This window comes from Podarcis pityusensis (genome assembly GCF_964106645.2).
Source record: "Podarcis pityusensis genome assembly, chromosome: 8".
Classification (NCBI taxonomy): Eukaryota; Metazoa; Chordata; class Lepidosauria; order Squamata; family Lacertidae; genus Podarcis; species Podarcis pityusensis.
Genome location: NC_138033.1, coordinates 52,447,942 through 52,473,510, shown reverse-complemented (window position 1 = coordinate 52,473,510; position 25,569 = coordinate 52,447,942). Strand labels below are relative to the sequence as shown.

Genomic DNA, 25,569 nt, shown 5'->3' with positions numbered 1-25,569 from the left:
AAATTAAAGAAGGTATATATTGTCCTTTGGCCATGTATCCAGGATGGTTTATATAGTATAACTATTTACGTATTGCAATGCAACAATACATTGACAACAGCATCCTATTTTGTTCTGCATGCATGAGTCTTAACAAGCTGTAAACCAGCTTAGGATCACAAGCTTGTTCAGCTCTGCTACAAGGATAATTGCATCATGAATACCTTGTCCATGCGTTCACTGTGCCTCCTTACTAAGCAATATATCCTCATTTAAAAAATAATATTTTTGTTCGATATGAAATGCTGGCATTTAAAGATATCCAATGATCAATAAAAAAACAACTTCTAGATGATAGGCAGAAATTATTGCAGATGCAAAACTTTCCAACTCAAAGAAAGCTACGTAGAACTCAAAAGTACTTAAGGTGACTTTAAAATGAAAATGAAATACATCTCCATACATTTTAGAAGTGCAGTAGTAGTGAACTGTAGAATTGTATCCGATTAATTTCAAACACAGATTTTATGCAAGGCCATTTGATTTTAATTTGATTACCTGACCTCGTAATTAAAGTTTATCACCATTTCTGAGCTTATGTGTGTTCTTCAACACAATATGCAATCCAAGACACTCATTGACTTCCTGGTTTTGCATTTAAATGGGGAAAAATACAGTAATAACATGACAAACAGGTTTGGGGGTTTTGATCATTAATCCTGCTAAGCAATATTCATAAATTCAATTTTGAATAAGTTGGATACTTTCCCCCCCTTTTATTAGTTTCAGTGTTATTAAATGAGATTGTTTCTGACTAATATATTTTGCGACTCAAACTGTAGCTCCGAGCTGTTATTCAAATCAAATAACATGCCCCTTACTGGTGCCTAGCACTAATAAATGCCAAGTTGTGATACATTTCCCGGAGACCGTCACGAATATTAAAGGAGGCAATAATACTGCTAATATCTCATAAGTAAGCTGATTTTTCTAAAGGGCTAGAATCAGCCATTCTGGCTTGGTGGAGGGGGGGGAGGGGGAATATCTCTTGACAGAAGCCTAAAGCTTTCTTTCTTTCTTCTTCTTCTTTTTAAGACAGCTCAGCTTAGCACTATTGCTGAAGAGGTAAACGATAGCAAAAGCATAACAGGAGAGAACGAGCAAGGGGATGTCTAATGTCAGAAGCCATACCAGGCAGAGACAGGCCAGGGGCAACCATTGCAGGGTGGGGGAAATCAGAGACCTAATGTACTGGCACTGGCCCAAGACGTTTTCTTCTTGAGACAAGGCAGCAAATGGTCCATTTTTAAAATTCATCCAAGTCAAGATCCATGATAGTACATGACCAGCCAGTTTATTTTGGCACATGAAAATCGGTGCAAGGAAAATCCCACATAGCAGGAAAATCCCACAAGCACCTCTTTTCCACACACTCACTGGCAATAATAATCATTATTGTGTAGTAGTAAAAAAATTAGTAGTAGCAGTTGTAGTGGCAATAGGTTGTGTCCAAGATAGTGTTGAGTTAGAGTCTTATTTGTATATTTGTTCCACTGATGAAATACGCAAACAAAAATGTGGCACCATTTAAAATTCCTTTGCAATGCAGTTACTCAGCCCAGTAATTTGTGGAAGGAGGCATATAGTAAGGTAATGCAATGCATATATTAGGCAACATAACATAAAAATGCTTTATATTAGGCCAAATGTATGTAAAAATATATGTATGTAAAAATGTACGTATTGGGAAATATTTGCTCAAATATGTGAATGGCTTTTCATGAGGACTTAAAAAAACAAAAACGATATGCAAACTGATGTGGGAATGAGCAGAACTGGGGAAATGAGAAACTGAACGAAAGCAACGTTGACCGATTCATCCATCCTCACAGTGCTGTACATGCACACACCAGCCGAACCTGGACCCAATAGGACGTAGGGTTCTGTTTACTATTTCCTAGTGAGAATGGAGAGGCTATTTGGCAGGTGGTCCAGTGCTAAGTTCTGACACTACTTTGGTTGAAAAAACACAACTCCAAAGCCTGGCCCCTTCTGGTTTTTTCAGTGGTGAACTTCAAGGATCCTGATGGCACACATATGTTGGAATGGCAAAGTCTGGCTGCCCACTTTTGTCCAGCCGCATGGTCCTTCTACTTGACATGCCAAGGGGGAGTAGCATCACTCTGAACAAGGCCATGGTTTCAGAAAGAGTTGGCGCAGGAGCGCATCCCAAAATTAGGCAGCAACCCAAAGGCCTCCAGATGTTGACCCCCGTTACTGGTACAAAAGATGTAGGCAGTTTTAGAATGGATTCAACCAAGTATTTCCACTGTTAACTTTATTTGTTTTCGATCCCTGTTTGTTGGCAGATAGCCCGGTGGAACTAGTTTACCTAAAGGGGTTCAATGTAGGATGGGTTTGTTGGGATCCACTCTGAAAACCTACCAAATTGATTCCACTTGTTTCCTAACACATGCTGATATCACAACATGTTGTCAGTTTGCTTTTCTGCTTGTTAATTTAATTCCTGTTAAAGCTGGGCTCGGACTGGAAAAGCCCAACCTCCATCCATCCCATACCACACACTGAGAACACAAACTTTCATCTTCTAGCTAGGTTGTTTAGACCTGGCACTCCAACTCAGTGGCGTAGCGTGGGGGGTGCAGGGGGGGCCGGCCGCACTGGGCGCAACATCTGGGGGGGCGTGCTCGAGACTCGAGTGCTAAAATCCACGGGTTAGGGGGGGCAAATTACTTGCCTTGCCCCGGGTGCTGACAACCCACGCTACGCCACTGCTCCAACTTTATACCATGTTCCTTCCAGAGCTGGCCCAAGACATTTTGCTGCTTGAAAGCACCCCCAGTTTCCCATATGGGAGCTGATTTGGCTGGCAGCTGAATCTTATTTTGGCACTGGTGATGTGCCAGTGTTTTCCTGAGATCTTGGGGGCACAGGGCAGGCGGTCCTCCAAGCTCCAACACCTTGCAGTTACTGCCTGCCCACTCCACCTCCCCAGGCCGCCATCTTACTCTGCCTGATGGCAGAGCTATCCCTGGCTCCTCCAGAGTCGCACCCCTCCCTGCCCTTCCCACATTCCTTATTCTGATCATTCCCCCTTGTTTTCATCTCCACCTTCCCCCACGAGCCTGTTACTGATGGAGCAGTTGGGGCTCAGGCAGCTTAACTGTTATGTGGAATGACCTTTACTTTTAATATTAATATATTATTGTAAAGTCTGTGTGACTCATGAATGCAATTTTGGAATTCAGATGAAATGCCAAAGTGCCGAACCTTCCGCAAGATCCACCGCCGCCCGTCCCCTCCCTCCCCGTCCCCTCCCCGTCCTGCTTCGCGTGGCAAATGACGAGAATTAATATGCATCCTATTTCTTTCCCTTTTATTTACTCAGCAAGGTTTGCCGAAGCAACTTTATCAAGAGTAACATTATCAAGAGCTTTCCGGCGAGCTGCTTTATCATATTCACATCCGTGTCTGCTCGACACTTGTCACTGTCAATCAAACCGCAATAAGACGCAGATGATTTGCTCATTTGGTTTAATAAAATCTCCCTGCTTATTTGCAGTGCAGTCATTATGCCACATAATTGCTGCACCGCGGAGGTGAAAGGCAGCCCGTTGCCTGGGGGATAAGATGAGAATCTGACTATATGAAGGGGTTGTTTCTTTCCTTCTGTCTCTCCCTAGTCACTCATATCCCTAAAATTAATATTGTATTTGAATCTGCTCCTGCAATTCCTATGCAGGCTAACATTGTTATTACTTATTATTTGGATGTGAAGTCATTTATTTTTAGTTTTGATGGCACGACTGTCAAGCTCGATTGCATCGGGGAACGCCACATGCAATTTTTAACTGCCATTTAAAAACCTACTTTTGGAGATCCCGAGTTATGAAAAGAATCCATTCAAAAGTTAACGGGGCTGAAAAGATGCTGAGCCAGAATCTTAGCTTACTTAGGAAATCAAAGATTCTTCCTTCTGTTGTTGTTATTTTAAGCACATGAAGCCTGAGTTATCTACAGGCTGGCTGGTCACTGTGATTTCTAGAAGAAAACAAAGAAAGAGGAAAAATTATGCATGAGAGTTCAAAAGTTTATGAGCACTATCTTCTTAAGAGGGTGGGAGCCAGAGAAACAATTCAGACTCAACTTCAAGGCATGGTTTGCAACACCAAACCATGGTTTGTCCTAATGGCTGAACCAACACAATCCAACAAACAACACAATCCAACAAACTATGGATGTGGTGTATCCAGATTTTAGTTAGGCTTTTGACCAAGTTTCCCATGATATTCTTGCGGAGAAGCTAGTAAAATATGGACTGGATGTTAAGTGGATGTGTAGCTGGTTGACAAAGAGCGCTCACTAATGGTTCCTTTCCATCCTGAGAAAAAAGTGACAAGTGGGGTACCACAGAGTTCTGTCCTGGGCCCGTTGTTGTTCAACATCTTTATAAACAACTTGGATGAAGCTAATGAAGGGATGCTCATCCAATTTACAGATGACACCAAACTGGAAGGCGTAGCCAATGCCTCAGAAGATAGAATCAGGATTCAAGATGACTTTAGCAGATTGGAGAACTGGGCCCAAACTAACTGAATGAAATTCAGTGGAGACAAATGTAACATTTGACACCTAGGCAAGAAGAGCCAGCTGCACAAAGAAGAACCAGATGGGACACCTGGCTTGCCAGTAGTATATGAGGAAACATCTAGGGGTCTTAGTAGCCCACAAGCTTAACATGAGTTGATGGTGTGATGCAGCAGCAAAAAAGCTAATGATATTCTAGGCCAGGCTTCCTCAACCTGGGCCCTCCAGTTGTTTTTGGCCTACAACTCCCATGATCCCTAGCTAGCAGGACCAGTGGTCAGGGATGATGGGAATTGTAGTCTCAAAACATCTGGAGGGTCAAGCTTGAGAAAGCCTGTTATAGGCTGCGTCAACAAAAGTATAGTGTCCAGATCAAGGGAAATCATAGTACTGCTTTACTCTGCCTTGGTCAGACACCACCTTAAATACTGTGTCCAGTTCTGGGCACCACAATTTAAGAAGGATATAGACAAACTGGAATGTGTGCAGAAGCTGTTAAGCAAAGGTTGGATGGCTATTTGTCATTGATGCTTTAGCTGAGATTCCTGCATGACAGGAGGTTGGACTATATGATTCTCAGGGTCCCTTTCAGCTCTACAGTTCTATGATTCTATGGTTTGCAATTGGCTGCCTCAACCAGTACCTGAAACCGTGGGTTGATGGTGGTCTGGAAGCCACAATTTGGGTAAACTGTGATTTTGCTGTTACATCTGGTCCCATAGCTTGGGATCTTTCTCTACCCTCAGACTATTGTTTAAGATAACATCCAGGGTTTCTCAAAGAAGGCCAGGAAAGATGGAAGCAACATGCATTATAGTTGGTACTTGTGGAACACAGACCTGGTTTGGAGGCTAGACCATGGTTAATGCAAACTGGTTTGGTGCAACATCTGAACCAACCCATAGCTAGAGTCAAATTTTCACAAAGGCTCTCCTGATGTTTTTGAGAAAGATTGGCAAACTCTCTGTATCTACTCCTGAAAAGAAAGAAAAAACAGCATGGGGCATCTCATGGGCTTATGCCCATGTTTGTCTATGAAAGACAGCTATGTGGAGAGTACAGTGTGTAGGTTGAATCTAAGTGGTCCAAGAAGGTGTTTTGATCTTTTTGTTTACCTCATTTATTCCATCATGGAACCCAAAACAGTGAAGGTCACCCATCTAGGAGGTGACCAGAGTCAGACTTGCTTAGCTTCTGCAAGGTAGTAGTCCCATGTGCCTTCAGATCATAGGTTGTCTCCAACCAAGTTCTACCCTATATCCATAAAGCAACTAAATAGTAGTAGTAGTCATACTCCTTGTAGAATAATTTTGGTGCTTATAAGAACTGTAGAGGGCACGATACACTCTCCCTTTTCTCACACATGAGGAGGGAACGCCTCTTTTAAAATTATGCCTGCTTTGACACCCATTGACATCATGTAAGAACAAAGGAATTCTTTAGGCAGATAGCTATTTGTACCCTTAAATCACCAAATTTAATTGAGAACTAAAAACAGGTGATTAATTGGCCAAAACACCTTTTAAACATACTGAAACCCTCCTAAGAACATTGAGCGTAAGCTTCTCCCCAGAAGTTCTTTTTCTTATCTGTCTTCAACCCACTTCGAAGGAATGGGATCTTCACAATAGCTTAGCATCCGTGCCCCTTGTGTTGTACCAATTTTGTTTCCTTGAAGGAAATTCTTCTGCTTGTTCATCAAATCTTTATGCAGTGCTTCTGCATAACACTGACTGCCTTAGGCAATATAACCTTTTTTGCCCATTCTGATTAGCAATAGGATGTCTGCCAAGGGGGGAAATGAATATTAAAGGCTCTATAAAAAGTTCAGACCAGTCCCTTGGTGGGTGGAAGTGTGTGTGTGTGTGTGTGTGTGTGTGTTTACAAGGCAGTAGCTGTAGTCCTTTTGCATCATCATGCTGTTCTTAATAGGACTGTCAGCTGATTAAATAGATATTTGTCAATGAAGCAGTTGGGTTTTAACAGATAAACTGAGCATAGATTCACCTGTGAAAAATTATGGATTCTATTCAACCAAATCCCACTCAGAAAAGAACCACTGGAATGAATGAACCTAAGTTCGTCATGTCCATTCATGTCAATGAGACTGCTCTGAGTTGAACAAGCTTCGGACACTTCAGTGGCTGTGGAGAAAATCTGCATTGGGGTAGCCAATGTTGCACTGCCCCAAATGCAGGCCATACTGGCTGGTGCTGATGGGAGTGGGAGTCCAGCAAAATCTGGAGGCTACTACAGCATTGGCTGCCCCTGTTTTTAGAAGATGCACATAGCATACTTCATGGAGGAGCCCTGATCTACTAGAGGGGTGGGGACCCTGTAGGCTTTTGGGTGTTGTTGGACTGACAGCTTGCCTCAGCCACAGTTAGCATGGTCCATGATGGTCAGGGATGATGGGAGTGAGGGAACCACCAGAAGGCCCTTGGAGCTAGATCTCAGTGTCCGGGCTGATAAAGTGGTCGGAGCGCAAGAAGCTCTAAACTCTGGGGCCCTCCAGTCATCCTGTTTATTCTGCATGCATGATCATTGTACAGTGGTACCTCGGGTTAAGTACTTAATTCATTCTGGAGGTCTGTTCTTAACCTGAAGCACCACTTTAGCTAATGGGGCCTCCTACTGCTGCCGCGCCGCTGGAGCACGATTTCTGTTCTCATCCTGAAGCAAAGTTCTTAACCCGAGGTACTATTTCTGGGTTAGCAGAGTCTGTAACCTGAAGCGTATGTAACCTGAAGCATCTGTAACCCGAGGTACCACTGTATATGCTCTTGTTTTGAAAACTGCTTGCAGCTGGAAAAGAAGTATCAGGGTAGACAAACTGCTTCATTTCTGACCGTGCATACCCCATAACTTCCTGCTGAAATCCTCTAACTTTGTATGCCTCAAATATTCTAGGAGTGTTGCTTTTTTGTAGTACAAGAGCGCCCCTCCTGGCAGCATTGGGAAAGAACTGTAGGACAGCTAATAGAGTGGAATGAAATGAAATGTGGATGGCCTTGTATAAATCACTAGTTTTGCACAATTACTGTATAAATGAAAGGTTGCAGCCCCCAAACCCCACACCGCTCTGAATGAGTCCTATATTGATTTGGGAATGACTACATTGACCTAGACATTTTCTTTTAGTATCTAGAAATGGTGTTCCAAATAAACATGATTTTGCTGTTGTCCCCCACCCCACCCCTTGCCTATTTATCCTGAGTCCATCGTTTTTACATTTCAATATTTGGTGCTTTGATCAGCTGAATGTGGTTTTTTAATGCACTCCCCCCCCCAAAAAAAATTATCAAGTACTTACAAACCTGTTTAATATGTCACTACACTGGGGAACTAATAAGGAGATGAAAGCAGGCTTGTGACTTTTGTCTGAAAACCTGGCTCCCTATGCAAGTGAACACAAACTTTAAACAGAAGATTTTAAAAGTTGCATTACGTCTGATCATCTCCAGAATTATGTCGGCAATTTATTTCCAGGCAAACAAATTAATTTTCACTTGGAACATAGTTTCAAATTGGTTCCCAGACTGGCGACGACCCATCACACAGTACAATCACAGCTATAAATAAAAGTCGGTAATTATATTATAGAAGCGGCTGATCAAAGGTTGTTTACAAGGGCTGCTTTCTCTGATTTACCAAGCTTGTAGCTGATCATACTGTAATGTGGGAGCGAGTGGGGGAAATTCTACAAGTTGAGCCAATTAGTCTAGGATCCTCCATTTTACTTTACACAGGGTGAAATTTTACAATATTTTTAGGACAATTCCTTGCACGTTTTCCTGGGAGTAAATCTCATTGAGACTTCTGAGTGGATATGCATATAATTGTGCTGTTAATTTTTAATTGGCTATAAGACCAATTAAAATTTGACCCCCCAAAAAAGGAATTAGTCTAACAGAACACAGTATTTCTTTCCTACAGCTTAAATAACATAAAGAAACCATTTTATATCATTTTCTGGAGGTCGTCCGGTATTGAATTAAGGCAATAGTCAGGTGGGTAATTATTGTAAGCATCTCCTATGCTTCACAAACTTCTGATATCTGAAAGTTACCAGGTGATGCATAAGTAAGTGACCCCTGACCATTAGGTCCAGTCGTGACCGACTCTGGGGTTGCGGCGCTCATCTCGCTTTATTGGCCGAGGGAGCCAGGGTACAGCTTCCGGGTCATGTGGCCAGCAGGACTAAGCCGTTTCTGGCGAACCAGAGCAGCGCACAGAAACGCCGTTTACCTTCCCTCCAGAGTGGTACCTATTTATCTACTTGCACTTTAACATGCTTTCGAACTGCTAGGTTGGCAGGAGCAGGGACCGAACAACGGGAGCTCACCCCAGCACGGGGATTCGAACCGCCGACCTTCTGATTGGCAAGTCCTAGGCTCTGTGGATTAACCCACAGTGCCACCCGCATCCCCATAAGTACCCCCACCCCAAACCTGGAAGAAAAGCAAGGGAGTTAGTCTTAGTGCATGTCAAAAGTAAGAATGCCCCAAATGAAGAGAATCCTGGACTCAGTTATTTGGGTTATATTTTTTAGGATGGCCCTGTGTCCTTCCTGAACATCAGGCTAGGTGGACGGTTGGCCTGATCCAGTGAGGCTTTTCTTACATTTCAGATGAGATTTCCCCCCCCCCCCAATATGTCAGAAATTGCTGCAACTGAAAACATATGTTTTACCCTCTGCCAATAGGGCGGCCACAGAATGCCACCTAGTGGCACCTTTATTTCCTGGAGTCAAAAGCAATATATTTGAAAGCACCTTTGACATTTCTTTGCAATGAACACATAATCAAAGGGCATTTCAGACAGACCAGAAAGCAGGTAACAGACCTTCTGCTGCCCTTTAGCACTTGTAATTGGGTTCAAAGGGAGAGGGATCTATGGAGCCTGGCTGAACTGGGGTGCCATTCATTTTATGGATCAGTTATTAGGGCTGTACACCAACAGAAAGAAACTTCCTTTTTAATATTACCTTTCAAGGTTTCTGAAGATATATACATATGATAACAAGAAAAGTTGAAATTTTTTTTTTAAAAAAGTCTGCCTTAGTCATGTGCTATTTTTTGTTGTTCAGCCTCAATATTCCTCACCTTTAAAACAGGGGTGTTAATTGTCTATTCCTAAGAACATTTTTGTACAGATCTGCTGGCTAGTTTTACAGTTTCTGGACTTTTAAAATGAGCAAAATCCTGACTCATGTTTCTGGTCATTTTTCAGAATCCTGACTTGCGGGTCACTTACTGAGCTGATTTTGGGGATCCTAGCTGCTGGGCCACATTTTTTGTTATTTTTCAGCACCGTATCCTGCGGTCATATTTTTAGCCATTTTTCAGATTCCTAGTCCCTATTCAATACTGTATGTCAGAAATTGCTGCAACTAAAAACGTAATGTGTTACCCTCTGCCAATAGGACAGCCACAGATTGCCACCTAGTGGCACTTTTTGTTTCATAAAGTCAAACGCAATAGATTTGAAAACACATTTGACTTTTTTTTCTTTTCTTTTTTGCAAATTAGGACACATAATCCAAGGGCCATCTCAGGCAGACCAGAAAGCAGGTAACAGACCTTCCACCAACCTTTAGCACGTGCAATCAAGGTCAAAGGAAAGGGATCTATGGATCAGTTATTATGGCTGTATAGCACCAGAAAGAAATTTGCTTCCTCTTCAATGTTAACTTTCAAGGTATCTGAATATATATATATATATATATATATATATATATATACTGAATATATATATATATATATATATATATATATATATGTTGCAATATATATATATATCTTCTTCTTTGGCAATCACTCGTAGTCAAGTAAGATTGTCTTCCATAAACATGGTGGGTGGGTGTGGGTGTGGGTGTATATATATATATATATATATATACAGTATATATATATATGCCATAGTCAGTGCCGGATTTACATATAAGCTAAAAAAGTTATAGCTTAGGGCCCCACTCTCTTGGAGGCCCCAAAAAAAATTAAAGGGGGGAAAAAACCTGGATGTACATTTCCAAAATATAAGATAAAAAAACAAATAAAATAAAACCTACATACAGCAGCAGTATTTTGTGTTGTGTAGGGGCCTATGATGTAAATAATGGGCCCCGCCTGCTAGCCTGCTCTCTAAAATATCACTGCTTTGCTCATTTCTATATATAGGATGCCTACATTCTGCATGGACTGGTTGCATCGCGTATATTCAACACAAAAAACAGCGGCAATTTGTTGTTGACAAAGGACAGCTGGACATATAAAGGGCCCCATTACCTTCAGTAGCTTAGGGCCTCATCAAACCTAAATCCTGTCCTGGCCATAGCCATGTGCTGACATTTCACATTCAGCTTCAGTGTTCCTAGGAGAAGCCCAGAAAGGATTAAAGTTGTGACAGAATCTTCAGAGGACTGCAGAGACCTACAAATAAGCTTGAAGTGTACAGACAGACATCTTCTAGAGGCATTGTTTGCATAGGAGAAAAAGGAAGCTTTGGCTCATCAGCATAATGGCAATCAGCTATAGTTTGTCAGCATCATTTACACTGAGTACTGTGATGAAACAGAACATGGTGTTTTTGTGGATGTTTCTGTGAGTGTAACTGCTTGATCTCGGCCCAGAGGGACGGCCCAAGGGAGCAGCAGCAATGTTGACATTACGGTAATACATGACAATTAGGCGCAGTGCCCAATCCCTCCAGGATATTTTCTTTCTAGTTTACCTGTCATCCAGGTGCTACCAAACTGGCAAGGACACCAGATGTTCTTTGAATGAAAGAAACTGGGAGCAGAGACTGGTCTGCCGAGAAGCAAAAAAACAAAATGCCTGCCTCAGCGGGGGGAGGGGGAGGAGCTGGTTGATGTTAAGATCGACCAGGTGAAGGCTGGACCAGTTGAACTTAGGAGACATAGCTCCTAAGTTCATGAGATAAGAAATTGCATCAGAAAATTATCAAAAGGAAGAGAACATTGGAAAGGGCTGTCGCTCGGTGGTAAATCATCTTCCTTGCATGCAGAAGGTCTCAGCTTCAATCCCAGTGGCATCTTCAGGCAGGGCTGAGAGAGACCCCTGTTGAAACCCTGTAGAACTCCTGCCTGTTGGTGTGGACAATTCTGAGCTAAATGGACCAACGGTTGAACAGCTTCCTAGAGTCTTGTTTCGTTGAAATTGTAAATTGGTAGTGCACAGAGGTTTCGTTGCTCCTACTTTACTATCAAGGTGGCCAAGGGGTGTTTGTGAGTGTGATGTCTTTCATTAGACAAATCTCTCTGGTGGTGTTCCTCGACACAGCCTAAAAACAAAACCATGACATCCTTGGTGGGTGCGTGGACAATACTGAGCCAATGGTTCGGTGCAAGGCAGCTTGTTGGACCAGATGAAAGATTCATCTCTAATCCAGCATCTGGTTTCCAAGAGTGGAGAGCTAGATGCCTTAGTGAAGCCCACAAGCAAGGAACAAAGCCAAATGCCTTCATCTCTGTATTGCACTCAGTGTTCAGGGACAGACTGCCTCTGACGTTGGAGGTTCTGTTAGCCAAGAACTAGGCTAGAAATTTAAGCTAATGAAATCCGGATTAGATTCTCAATGTTTCACACCCACCATTGCCTCTTGCACTAGAAACAAGAGGCACCCCACCTCCCATGTGGAGATTAAAGAGGGTGTTGTAGGGCATGACAAAGGCATTGGTTTAAAATGTGGCAAAGCACAATGATAAGATTTGGAAAAGTTTTTGAAAATATAGTATTTGTTAATAGGTGGTTCCTGGGTTAATAATTCTTCATTGAGTTATTCAGCCAGTGTGGTGTAGTGGTTAAGAGCGGTAGTCTCGTAATCTGGTGAACCGGGTTAGATTCCCTGCTCCTCCACATGCTGCTGCTGGGTGACCTTGGGCTAATCACACTTCTTTGAAGTCTCTCAGCCCCACTCACCTCACAGAGTGTTTGTTGTGGGGGAGGAAGGGAAAGGAGAATGTTAGCCGCTTTGAGACTCCTTAGGTTAGTGATAAAGCAGGATATCAAATCCAAACTCCTCCTCCTCCTCTTCTTCTTCTTCTTCTTCTTCTTCTTCTTCTTCTTCATTGCTGTAAACACCACCCGGTAATACCATCTCCTAAACTACCTGAGTACTGCAGACAACCCTCAAAATATTATTCGTTTGTTTATTTTTTCATCACTTCAACTTGAGCCAATCACCCAGAGATTTTCTTCTGAAATTTTCTTCTGAAATCTAGCCAAAATTTCCATCTTTACAAATCGACGGTCATGGGCCAGGAGTCTGCTTCACCTACTGAACAGCAGCCTGAAGGGGGAGAAGGCAGAATGACTCTACCTGCAGCTGCTCAGCCCTTCAGGGATAGGAGGAGAAGACACTGATGAAAACCAGCTGGCTTCAGCCTTCTTCAGCAGAGCTTCCAGCAGCACTCAGAGGCAGAAAACAATGCCTGTGGTTCCTGGTCCCACCTTGCTGCTTCCTGCTCTCCATATGGACCATTGGATCTGTGGTCGCCTGGGTTCCCTGACCTCTGGATTGTTTGACTTTGCATGTGGATTCTGCTCTTAGGCAAGTGTTCCTCGGAGATTCCTTTTATTTTATTTTATTTATAATTTTCAGGTTTATACATTTCAATCATTTTACAGGCATTTTAACATTTCAAAACTTGACTTCCTTCCCCCTCTTTCTGCGGTTCCTTGAATTTATTTTTAATATTTTCTGCATATCCAAATTAACTTAATTTGTTCATTTATTCTTCTACTTTAAATATATACTCTTATGAAACTGCAGGTTATTACAGTAATCCTGCCAGTGTTCTTATCTGTTTACAGTTTATCTGTAAATATTCAATGAACTATTTCCATTCTTTTATAAAAGTTTTGTTATCTTGATTTCTTATTTTTCTGGTAAGTTTCGTCATTTCTGCATATTCCATAAGTTTTTGTGTCCATTCTTCTTTTGCTGTGACTTCATCTTCCCATTTTTGGGCAAGTAACATTCTTGCCGCTGTAGTAGCATACATGAATAAGTTTCTGTACAATTTGGGTAGTTCTGTCCCTGCAATTCCTGAAAGGAAAGCTTCTGAGTTTTTTTTTTAATGTATTTTTTATTAAAGATTTCTTGGTTTACAAAAGTATGTGCAATGTCTCTTTTTTCAAGTTACATTTTCTATAGGTCAGTTTCATTTGTTGAGACATTAGTGTTACATTAGGAAGAAAGGGGGGGGGGAGATGGAGGGGGCCATGGTGGGGTTTTTGCTTTTTTACATTCCTCGGAGATTCCTAGCCCCTGCTTGCTCAGCAACAGAACTCGGAGGGGGCTGCAACATTGATTAGCATGTGCAAATTTGCTGCTTTGGGGTAGATTCCAGTGTCATTGTTTGTATTTAATGTATGTGAGAGATTTTTTTCCTCTCCATTTCTCGTTATACTTCAACTCAGGGCCATCCACTGAAGCTCAGGGCCATCCAGACAAAAGGAAGCAATTCTTCACACAGCACACATTTAGACTATGGAACTCACTCCCACAAGATGCAGTAATAGCCAACAACTTAGACTGCCTTAAAAGAGGATTGGGCTTATTAATGAAGGCATTCATATATCTGAATACAAACTGCTGGGGCTCACAAGTAGAGAGGGTGCTATTGTCCTTGTGGGGTTCCCATAGGCACCTGAGTGGCCGCTGTGAGGATGCTGGACTAGATGGGTATTTGGTCTCATCCAGCAAGGCTATGCCTTTTAAGGGTTTAGTAAAGCCCCTGAATAAGACAAATGGAAGCATTTCTTCAAACACCTAATCAGCCACAAGATGGCATTGTTGACTGCTACTACAGGATATTAGATTAGAAGAAGACATGGAAGATGGTTAAAAGATCAAAATAAGGTTGGTTAAAATGTAGCTTCTAGGTTCAACTGCATGGTAATTCTGAGTATTAGATGTTGATACACTAGGACTGCATTTGCATGGCAGTTTATTCTGTTTCCCCACCATTTCACTACCTGTGAATGCTTATATCTGAGCATTCACACAACATCAAAGCCAGAAATCTTGCAGGATGTAGTGGAAGCTAAATGTGCAGTTCTGTGTTAGTTGCTTCCGTTAATAAATTTGTTCACAACTCCATTAACTCAGGAGATCATCGTAATAAGGTGATGAAATTTGGGGTGGTATCCCGGCATACAGTTCTTTCCTGCTGTTTTCATGGGGGAACAGAAGCATGCAGGTGTATGTTGCTGATGTATGTTGTTGTGTGAATGAAATTTAGCACAACTTGAAGGTATATTTACCCGAAAGCCACAGTTCTACTATGCAGCAGGTACTGCAGTGTGAAAAGAATGATAGAAATCAGGAAAGAAGTGCTAGAATTCTAATCAGGAAAACGAGTGCAATATCCCCCATAACTGAATGCACCCACCATCACCCTGGTTATAAACCTCCCTGGAGCCTCCATCTGCCTAATGTCAGACTGAGCAGTCACACAAGTCTCCTGGTCACTCTCTGTCCCACTGTGGGGAGCAGCACTATATTTAAATAACAGCAATCAATTCTACATTTGCATCTATACATATAAATTGCCAGCTGCACATGCCATAGAAGTCTCTGTCCTCACTTGTCCTGGTGATGAATTTCCTGCGCAGTGCAGAAGAGGACACCCTGACCGGGGTCGCCATCGCTTCCTGTTTGAGAAAAGCAATCAACTCAGCAGATTGTTTGCCCAAGGAAGGGCTGCAGCTCAGGGGTAGAGTGTCTGCCTTCCATGCAGAAGGTCGCCAGTTCAATCCCCGACATGTACAGGCTGGGCCCAGAGACACTCCCTGCTTGAAGTCCTGGAGGACTGCAGCCAGTCAGTGTAGACAATACACCTGACTCAGTATGAAGGCAGTTTCCTATTATTCTGAGAAAAGAGAGAGGCTAGATAAAGTTTTCCACTGAAACCTTTTGGCAGGATATGCCATAGCCTGTTCTGCTGCATGCCAGTTGTGCTGTCACATCATTCTATGGAATGACTCTCTCACCATAGATACTCATCTCTTCCCTGCCCAGAGGGGAAAACCCCTTTTTCTCCAGACATAAAGGAAAGTTAGGGGCAGTGACTTTTTCCCCCACTGCAGCTCAGAAAACCTGGCAACTTCTTGGGGCATCTTGCTAGGATTTCTAGCTAGGAATGCAACCTTGCTGTGGCGATCAATTTGACTAAAAATCATTACAATTGCTTTTTTAAAATGTTAGTCACTCGTAACGCAAAAAGTTCTCTTAAGTGACTCACGACACATTTAAGAGCATGAACCAAAGTAAAAAATACATTACAATTAAACACACATTTTGGCTTTTCCCCAAGCCTTCCTTATTGTGGAAGTTCCTCCACCATCCCCCTCACTGCCTCTACTGGCGCCACTTCCCCAGGAGGTCTGTCACCTTGCTGAACAGCTCTAAGCCTTGAGGAGCCTCTTTGTGCAGCCAAAATCTGCTTCCCTGGAATTTCTACCCATCACTTTGACATAAGAGCATAAAAAGATCCTGCCGGATTAGGCCAATGGCCCACCTAGTCCAGCATCCTGTTCTCACAGCAGCCAGCCAGATGCCGGTAGGAAACCCTGAGCACAAGAACAGGTTTCCCCTGCCGTTTCCAGCAATGAGAATTAAGAAGCTTTATTGCTTTTGACTGTGGAGGCAGAACATAGCCATGGTGGCTGGCAGTGATTTATTGGTTCTAGTCCTGCCCTTCAAAACTATAGTGATTATATCTGTTCCATCAACTGCATGACATCCCTTCAGATATTCATTCCGCTTGCGCAACAACAGACCTAAGAAAATGTAGGTGATGGTGCCTGCACGTCCGTCAAGCAAAACAGGAAACTGTCTTATTCATCAACTGCATTTATATTCTACATTTTCCTCCAAGGAGCTCAAGGTGACATAGTTCTCCTCCTCATTTAATCCTCACAATAACTCTGTGAGGTAGGTTAGGCTGAGAAGTAGTGACTGGCTCACCCAGTGAGCTTCATGGCTGAGTCAGAATTTGAACCCTGGTCTCCCACATCCTAGTCTGAAGCTGTAACCACTATCCTACTCTGCCTCCCAACTGCCTACACTAACTGGCAGTGGATCTCTACAGGCACAGCTGCAGGTCTTTTACATCACCTGCAGGGGATGGGGGTTGAAATTTGATTCATTTCGCATTAAAATATGAGCTTGTCTAACTCGCATTTCCCTAAACGATGTGTGAACCAAACCAGGGCTGCTCATCGGAGTCTGCACTGCTCTGAATTTTGCGGGGCAATTCTCCAGCCAAGTGAAGTGTACAAAAATGCATCTGCTAGGCAAAGTGTACATAAAAACACGGGTGTTAGTGAAACTAACATACCAAAATGCATTGGATTGGGGGAAATGTAAATATTAGGCAAAATTGTACATATTTGTCAAAATTGCACACAAATGTGTGTATATTGGGAGAAATTTGTACCCAAATGCAGGTGAATTTTCATGAAGACTCCCCCCCCCCCCCCAACAGACTGCAAACTGATGTGGAAATCTGGAGAACTGAATTTAAGGTTGGGAAAATTAGAAACTGAGAGGAACAGCTTTTGGGCTGTCAGCAGCTTTTGGGTTATCAGTAGTTCAATGATAGAACATCTGCTTTGCATGCAAAAGGTCCCAGATTCAATCCCTGGCATCTTCAGGTAAGGTTAGGAATGTTCCCTGGAGAGCTGCTTCCAGTCAGTGTGGACAATACTGAGCTAGATAGACCAAACACAGCTTCCTCTGTTCCTAAATGCAAACATTTATTTTTTTAAAACCAGCTGTGATTTCCTGGACACAGGTGAAGGCTACAGCACCTAACAACCGACTCCTCCAGGTCTACAACTGCTATGAGTAGGCCTTAAGTCAGGAATTTAGCCTCTCCCAGGCACCTGTTCTGAGCAAGCGGGCGGGGCGTCACCTTGTCGGCATCAGGTAACACCCACCGATCAGCTTTCCCTGGCTCCATCCTTGGCTTGCGAGGGAATGTGAGGCTCGGCCAGGAAACACACAGCAAAGCACCAGCCACAGCAGCAGGTGCATTGCTAACTGCCGCCTTCCTTCGCCACCTGCCCCAGCTAAGATGGGGGCAAAGCACTTGTTCTCCTTGATCTTCCGGAAAGGTGCCTCCCCCCTACGCATAAGCCGGAAATACCAGCCGGTGGGCAGCAAAGAACCAGAAGAAGAGGTAAAGGGGTGGCGGGGAATGTGTGTTGCTGCTCGGGAATGTCACTGCCTTGGAACAATGTCTCTCCCGAACAAGCCCTCTAGCTCCGCTTGCGGAGGGTGGGCTGTCACTCTGGCAGCTGCCTTGGGTCATCTCCAGATACGAAATGGTAATCAAGTGCTGTTAAGTGGTGGTCCTAACTTTTGGAATCCCTTGCCCCTTTTCTCTCTTTTTTAAAAAGCTTAAAAACCTTTTATTCCTTTTCCTTTCCTTTTTTACAGTGGTACCTCGGGTTACATACGCTTCAGGTTACATACGCTTCAGGTTACAGACTCCGCTAACCCAGAAATATTACCTCAGGTTAAGAACTTTGCTTCAGGATAAGAACAGAAATTGTGCGGCGGCAGTGGGAGGCCCCATTAGCTAAAGTGGTGCTTCAGGTTAAGAACAGTTTCAGGTTAAGAACGGACCTCCGGAACAAATTAAGTACTTAACCCGAAGTACCACTGTACTTTGCTGGTCGCACTTTGCTGGTCGCTGAGGACACTGCTCCCCATCTTAAAGAGCAAGCTGCTCTGTACAGAGCCAGACCCATGGGTTCAAATAGCTCAATACTGTCAGCACTGACTTGCAGCAGCTCTCCAGGATTTTAGGCAGGGATCTCTCCAAGCCCCACGTGAAGATGTCAGGGATTGAACCCGGGACCTTCTGCATGCAAAGCAGATGCTCTACCACTGAGCTATGGCTCTTTCCCATTTTTCACATGTCTATGCATGCTTCTTATTTATTGAGTGATAATGGTTGCCTAATACAAAAACCAGTTTCCAGGTGGCTTAAAAAGAGGATAAAAACACAGAGGCTGGGGTGGGGGAGAGAAAAGGTTGTATCCAATTTCAAGGGTTGTATTATGCTCAGAGTAGACCCACTGACATTAATGGCCATGGTCATATGCACACCTGTGCCATAGGATTTGTGCTCAGAGACCTTTATCCACCTTGAAAAATGCTTCTGCGGACTTTCCCAGTTTCCTTGCAGACATAGCTCAAGGGGTGGCTATTCCTGCCTTCCTTTCCTGCTTTCTTGCATTGTGCAAAACGTCAGTCATATTTTTTTAAACAAGCACTTATTTATTTAACTCTTGCATAGCACTTTCAAGTGTTTAAGGTGCTTCACACACATGACCTAGATGCCCTCCACACGCCAACCCTGCAAGACAGCATTTGCTAACTGGAATCAATGGGAATTGATCAGCAAAGTGTGCTGCAATGTAAATCAGTATTTATTATCTCGACCTATATTGCAGGTGGGGGGATTGGGACTGGGAAATCGGAAAGGGTGGGTCAGGGGAGAGAGAGATTTGCCTTAAGGCCTCCTTGGGAGTTCATGGCCAAGGTGAGATTCAAACTGGACACTTCCCAATTCTCAACTCAGTCTCTTACCTGCTACATTACAACATTTGGCCACATACACACCACTCATTTAAAGCATATGATCTCCCCCAAAAAAAGAACTCTGAGAACTGTGATTTACTAAGAGTGCTGGGAACTGTTCCCCTGTGTAGCGTATCCCAAGATTCTTTGGGCGAAGTGGTGTGCTTTAAATGTATGACACTTTACGGATAAAAGCAAAGGGCACTTGAAGATTCTGCACTTCTGCTCAATTCTCCAATGAAGGGTTAATCCCCGATCTCAGCCTCCCCTCTCCCAGCTGCAGTTCATTGTATTCTTTTCCCTTGCAATAGCCTGACCCGGCCTGGATCGCGCAGGAGGGTGTGCTAGTAGTAACAGTTTATGCTTCTTAAGAATGCTTAATCTCCCAGTGGATCTGACAGAACAGCTTTTACAGAACAAATACCTTCACCCGTATTTTCTATTGCAGCAGGCAGTTGAAGGGACACTTGGAACAGGAGTGTTGTGCTAGCATTGGAACTCTTCCTCCCTCGGCTCAGTTATTGAAAGTCCAGGAACCTGGGAGAAGAAGGGTGCTGAAAATTGAAGGAATCTACTATTCCCCTTATTATTTTAACTGGGGAATCCATTTCTTTGGAAGATATATACAAAGTATGGGGAACCTCAGGCCCCCCATATTAAACTTCAGGCCAAATGCCTCTCTAGCTGGTCCTCAGAACTCTTCCTAAAATCCCTGTAGCATTTTTAGAATTGCAACAAGGCTGTGGCAGAAGTTTAACATCCTACTGAAGAGGCAACCCTCTGAGTTTGCTGAAGAGGCAAGCTGTATTTCAGAATGCCCAAGAATCCCCCAGTTAGAGGCAGCATTCTTTCCCAGAGCAATAGCCACACCCTCTTCCACTAGGCAACATCCCCCACCGGCCTTGCTTTGCGCCATCCTTGAATGTTTTAGCCTGGCTGGAAAGTGTCCTTGAACTCTGAGAACACCTCTTGCTTGCCTGGATGGAAGACAAGGAGGGGCATGAGAGGGTGCATAGAACATAGCCTACTGTTACCAAGGCAACATTTACATCTGTTGCTCCAGCCACTTTTGTATTTGGCCACACCCACTACCTGCACATGGCCAGAAGGGAATGTGAACCTCAGGTTGCAAATGTGTCCTCATCCCTGATTTACACTATACTTGCCATTCTAAAGATCTTCTTTGGGGCTTACAATGGTTTGCAAGTACCAAAACAACATCTCATAGAATTGTAGTGCTATAGCATTGAAAAGCATCTCAAGGGTCATCTATTCCAACTCCAGCCAAATGCAGGAAATTCATTGCCACATACCGGTACTCTCTTGTATACACACACACATGCTCCAGAGAAGGAGGGCTGTAGATAGCGTCCTCCCCCACTAAGCACCAAACAGAATGATTTTAATATCTCATCAGGGACGCGGGTGGCGCTGTGGTCTAAACCACTGAGCCTCTTGGGCTTGCTGATCAGAAGGTCGGTGGTTTGAATCCCCGCAATGGGGTGAGCTCCCGTTGCTCTGTCCCAGCTCCTGCCAACCTAGCAGTTCGAAAGCATGCCAGTGCAAGTAGATAAATAGGTACCGCTGTGACAGGAAGGTAAACGGTGTTTCCGTGCACTCTGGCACTTGTCACGGTCCTCTGTGCGCCAGTAGTGGTTTAGTCATGCTGGCCACATGACCCAAAAAACTGTCTATGGACAAATAACGGCTCCCTCAGCCTGAAAGCAAGATGAGCACTACAACCCCATAGTCGCCTTTGACTGGACTTAACCATCCAGGGGTCCTTTACCTTTACCTAATGCCTCATAACTGGGGTCACTTAAAGGCAGGCATCCCCAAACTCAGCCTTCCAGATGTTTTGGGATTACAACTCCCATGATCCTTAGCTAACAGGACCAGTGGTCAGGGATGATGGGCATTGTAGTCCCAAAACATCTGGAGGGCCGAGTTTGGGGGTGCCTGCCTAAAGGCCTCAAAGCAACTATTGACAAGAAGTGCAAAACAAGCAGAGCCACCAAGAAAACACAACAAAACAATGCACAAGCAACAGCACCCAGCCGCCCAGTGGTCCATCATGGCATTAGATATCCCTATTGATTTTTGTCTTCTTATTGCTCTTTTAATTTCTTAGGCTGTATTTCATTGCACCACAATTTAAATTCCGTGGAATGCAAATCGTAATGCGATAAAATGCAATCCAAGAAGTAAAAGGAGCAATAAAAAGGCAATTAAGAATCCTGCAGCATCCAGTACAGCCCATTAGATTTGTTACAACAGGCAGAAAAATAATTAAGCAGGTCCACCAAGACCCTCAGCAATTTTCAAGTGGTCTTTGGGAAACCAGTTTGGGAACCGCTCACCCAAGGCATGTGCAATCGTGCTAACAACAAAATATGGACAGCGTGTCACCTGAGACAGGTACCAGAAATTAAAAGCTTCCCCTTGCCAAACCATCATGCTTTTGTTTTTTAAAAAATAACTCTCTCTTGGGGCTGCACGGGATGTTAAATGTATTTCTGTGCATCTATCATGAGGGTTTCTTTGAATGCAAATTGCATCAGCTGGGGGAACCACTGACTGGTTTGGAGCCGGAATGGCGGGATTTAAATCTTTTCCCCTCTGCAGTTCAGTGGAAGATTCGCTCCCAAAACAAACAACAGATTCAGATGATATATCCACCCCACCCCACCTGAAGCACAGCATAGGAGGAAATGGTCAAATCCCCATTCCATGCCTGCCCTGATCCTGTTAATGATCACCTACGCAGAGAATGTGCGGTTTGCATTTTTTTTAAAAAAAGGTCTGCGCACTAGATGAAAACATGCATTTCATGTCACATCTAATTTGACCCTTATGTCAAGCTCCCAGTTTCCCTCTAGGTTTCTCATCTGCCTTGGGAATTTCCAGGCTCGTCACCTGGCCCCAGTTGATGAGATGCAAAGTCCAGTCAGTGGCCACTAACTGCTGGAACAGAACTTGGGAGGCTTGTATTTGCAAGCCCACATGATGCAGTCTCAGGAGAGTTTCTCTCTAAAACACACACACACACAGCCTCAGTTTTGCCATCTGTAAAATGGGAATAGGGACCTAACTCACAGGCTGTGGAAACAAAGTGAAGATGGTAAAGAAGTGTTCGCATTCTTCATAAATTATTAGGATGAGACCAGCCTGTGTGCTCACTCAGTCAAAAGGATAAAGCAGTCAATGGCTACTAGCCACAATGGCTTTTTTCTATCTCCATAGTTGGTGACAGTATGTCTCTGGGCACCAACTGCTGAGAATTGCAGGTGGGGGAGAGTTGCTGCAGCACTTAGATCCTGCTTGCGGGCTTTCCATGGTTGGTCACTGTGAGAAAAAGGCTGAGAGTGCTGAAAAACAGCAGAGCTTGGGGCAAACAATGTACCACATATGTGCTGAATTAATGATGCATAATCTCCAAAAGTATGTGGACGGGCATGTTGCGTTCATTTCCTTGCTTTTGGTATGCATTCTCACAAAGTTACTAGTCCATGCCATTTTCTAAAATCCTCTTTCTCTATAATACTTCAGATATAGGTTTGTGACAGCCATGGCCATATACCATGTTGTATCCTTAAAATTTTAGGAGGGCTTTTTTCTAGATGTTGCTATTGTATGATTGTTTGTAAACCCCAGTTCTCTGTGTTCTTTCATTTTGTTTTACATAAACTTAATAGAAATTCAGGTGCAGATTTGGAATATGTTGTTCTGCTTTTTCCTAGGCTTCCCAGTTGCTTAAATCAGATATTTTGGCATGGAGCTCTGGAGGTGGAGCCCTCTGGGTCAGGACGAGAGCTCAGAACAAAAGCTGTCTATCACCCTCCCCTCAAAAGTTTTGAGAGGGAGCAAAAATTGATATTCCCTCTTTTTCTTTTTGATAACAGTCTGCAATGAAAGAAAGAAAGTAATATATGTTCAGGGCTACCTACTATAGCAAGGGGAAGGGAGAGGAGCAATGGAAATCACTGTTTCCCACCCAAAGATGAATCAAAGTTGTAAGCATCTCCATTGGTCCTGAGAATCCCTCAAGGAAACGCCCATAAATATCCAAACTATGAGGACTAGAGACTTGCTTCTCAAGACAAACAAGCCAAAGTTCCTGAGATCCTCCAGAATCCTGATTCCTGCACACTGCGCCCAATTTTTCTGCTTGCATGGGAGGCTCATGGCAGGCTAGAATAAACACAGCTGTTCTCCTGACTTCATTTTCAAACATCTCTTGTTTCATAAGAAACAGTCAGTGCCTACCATGCCTGCCAACTTTGCTAGGGTAAACTAATTATTTTATTTCCTCCAGGCGTACCTGTGCTAAGCGTCATGGTTGTTTTCTTTTTACTATGTTTAACTTGTCTTTCTTACAAACAAACAAAAAAAGGGCAAAGTCTGGAAAAGGGCATCGGGACCCAGGATTTGAATGCAAACTTGCCAGCTTCCCTGCCTCTGTTTCCTGGTGTTATTAGGTTGCTCTTCTGTCTGCTTGGCTTGCTTTGCCATCAACAATAACTAAGCCACTTATCCTGGAACCACTTCAGAAGAGGTTTAAGGGCAGTGCCTGCCTTGAATCGCCAAATTGCAGGGCAGTAATCCTGTTTCCTTCTCAGAAGATTAGAGCAGGGATGGGTAACCTGTGGCTTGCCAGAGACTGCTGGACAGCTGTATAAAAACAGCCTGCAGGATCAGGCCAGTGGCCCATCTGGTCCAGCATCCTCTTCTCACAGTGGCCAACCAGATGCTGGTGCGAAACCAGCAAGCTGGACATGAGCACAGCAGCACTCTGCCCTGGTACAGTTCCCAGCAACGGGTACTGAGAGGCACAATGAAGGGAGAACATACTGTGATTTTATGTTTTAACTGCCCTGAGACCTGCAGGTATAAGACAGTACAGTCATACCTCTTGTTACGCTCGGTTCAGGTTACGTCTTTTCAGGTTGCATCCTGCGGCAACCCGGAAGTAACGGAACGGGTTACTTCTGGGTTTCGCCACTCGTGCATGCGCAGACACTCAAAATGATGTCACACGCATGCGCAGAAGTGGCGAATCGTGATCTGTGCATGTGCAGATGTGGGTTGCGTTCTGCTCATGTTGCAAACGGGGCTCCAGAACGGATCCCGTGCGCAACCAGAGGTACCACTGTATATTATTATTATTATTATTAGCCATCGTAGCTAGTAGTTTTTGATAGCCTTGTCTACCATGAATTTATCCAACCCTCTTTTAAAGTTTGGAAGCCATCACTGTCTCCTACGACAGTGAGTTCCATTGTTTAACTATGTGCTGTGTGAAGAAGTATTTTCTTCATGGCGTTATGGCCAAGACCCAAATTCCATTAAGCCATTCTTTCCAAGACAGGAATAATGTAGCTTTCCAATTTTGAGCCAATGACAATTTTGTGGCTGTTAACAGATAGATGGTAAGTTTTCTGTGGTTTTTAACTTGGCTGCCGTTGTTGTGCTGTTTTGATTGTACATCATCTTGAGACCATTGTGCAGAGGGCAATTAGTAAATTAATGCTCATGATAAACTACCCCTCAATTTCCCTAGGATGGGTGGCAATGGAACAAGAACCAATTGCTCTATAACCATAACTTTCTGCTCCTTGGCATAGACTCTCATAATGCTAGACATCTAATGTTGGAAGATTTGGGACAGACTTTTTAAAAGTAACTTTTCACATAAGTGCATGAAATGTGGAACTCACTGCCACAAGAGGCAGTGATAGTCACCAATTTGGATGGCTTTAAAAGAGGATTAGACAAATTCATGGGGGGGGGGTGCTAGAAGTGGCTACTAGCAATGATGGCTGTGCTCTGCCTCAATGGTCAGAGGCAGCAATGCTTTTAAATACCAGTTGCTGGAAACTATGGGAGGGGAGAGTTTTCTTGTACTCAAATCCTGCTTGATGGTTTCCCACAGGCCCCTTAGTGGCCATTGAGACAACAGGAAGCTGGACTAGATGGGCCATTGGTCTGATCCAGCAAGCTCCTCATATGTTTTTAATAATGATATATATATTAATCAAAATTGCCCAGTAGGCAGCAAACCATTTCAGTCCAGAAATACTAAATAGAGATACTGAGAAACCTCCTTGGAGCAGAGACTTGGCTGGCTTTCCAAGATTAAAGCTGCTTTCCTCCCCACCCCCAGCAATCAATTTATGTCCTCCACGGGGATGTCTTTTATTTCCTGTTGATAAGGTTGTGCTCTGAAATCTCAAAAGGTTTCAGAAATTTCATTGGGAAGCCAATGAAAAGAGACTGGCTTTACAATCCGTGGGTGGGTGGGCACGCACGCACGCTCCTTCCAGCTATATAAACCACTGGAATTCAGAAGTAGGAAACTTCTTC

The 25,569-nt window shown here is 43.6% G+C and overlaps 1 protein-coding gene across 1 annotated transcript in view; it reads left to right on the top strand.

The window, feature by feature from the left end:
• The first annotated feature begins 17,595 nt into the window (after nt 1–17,595).
• Nucleotides 17,596–25,569, top strand: part of ATP2C2 (ATPase secretory pathway Ca2+ transporting 2) — a 37,584-nt gene continuing 29,610 nt past the window's right edge. The window contains exon 1 of the mRNA XM_081018518.1: nt 17,596–17,797. Coding sequence (XP_080874644.1) covers nt 17,693–17,797 — 105 coding nt within the window. The 5' untranslated portion in view covers nt 17,596–17,692. The remainder of the gene's footprint in view (nt 17,798–25,569) is intronic.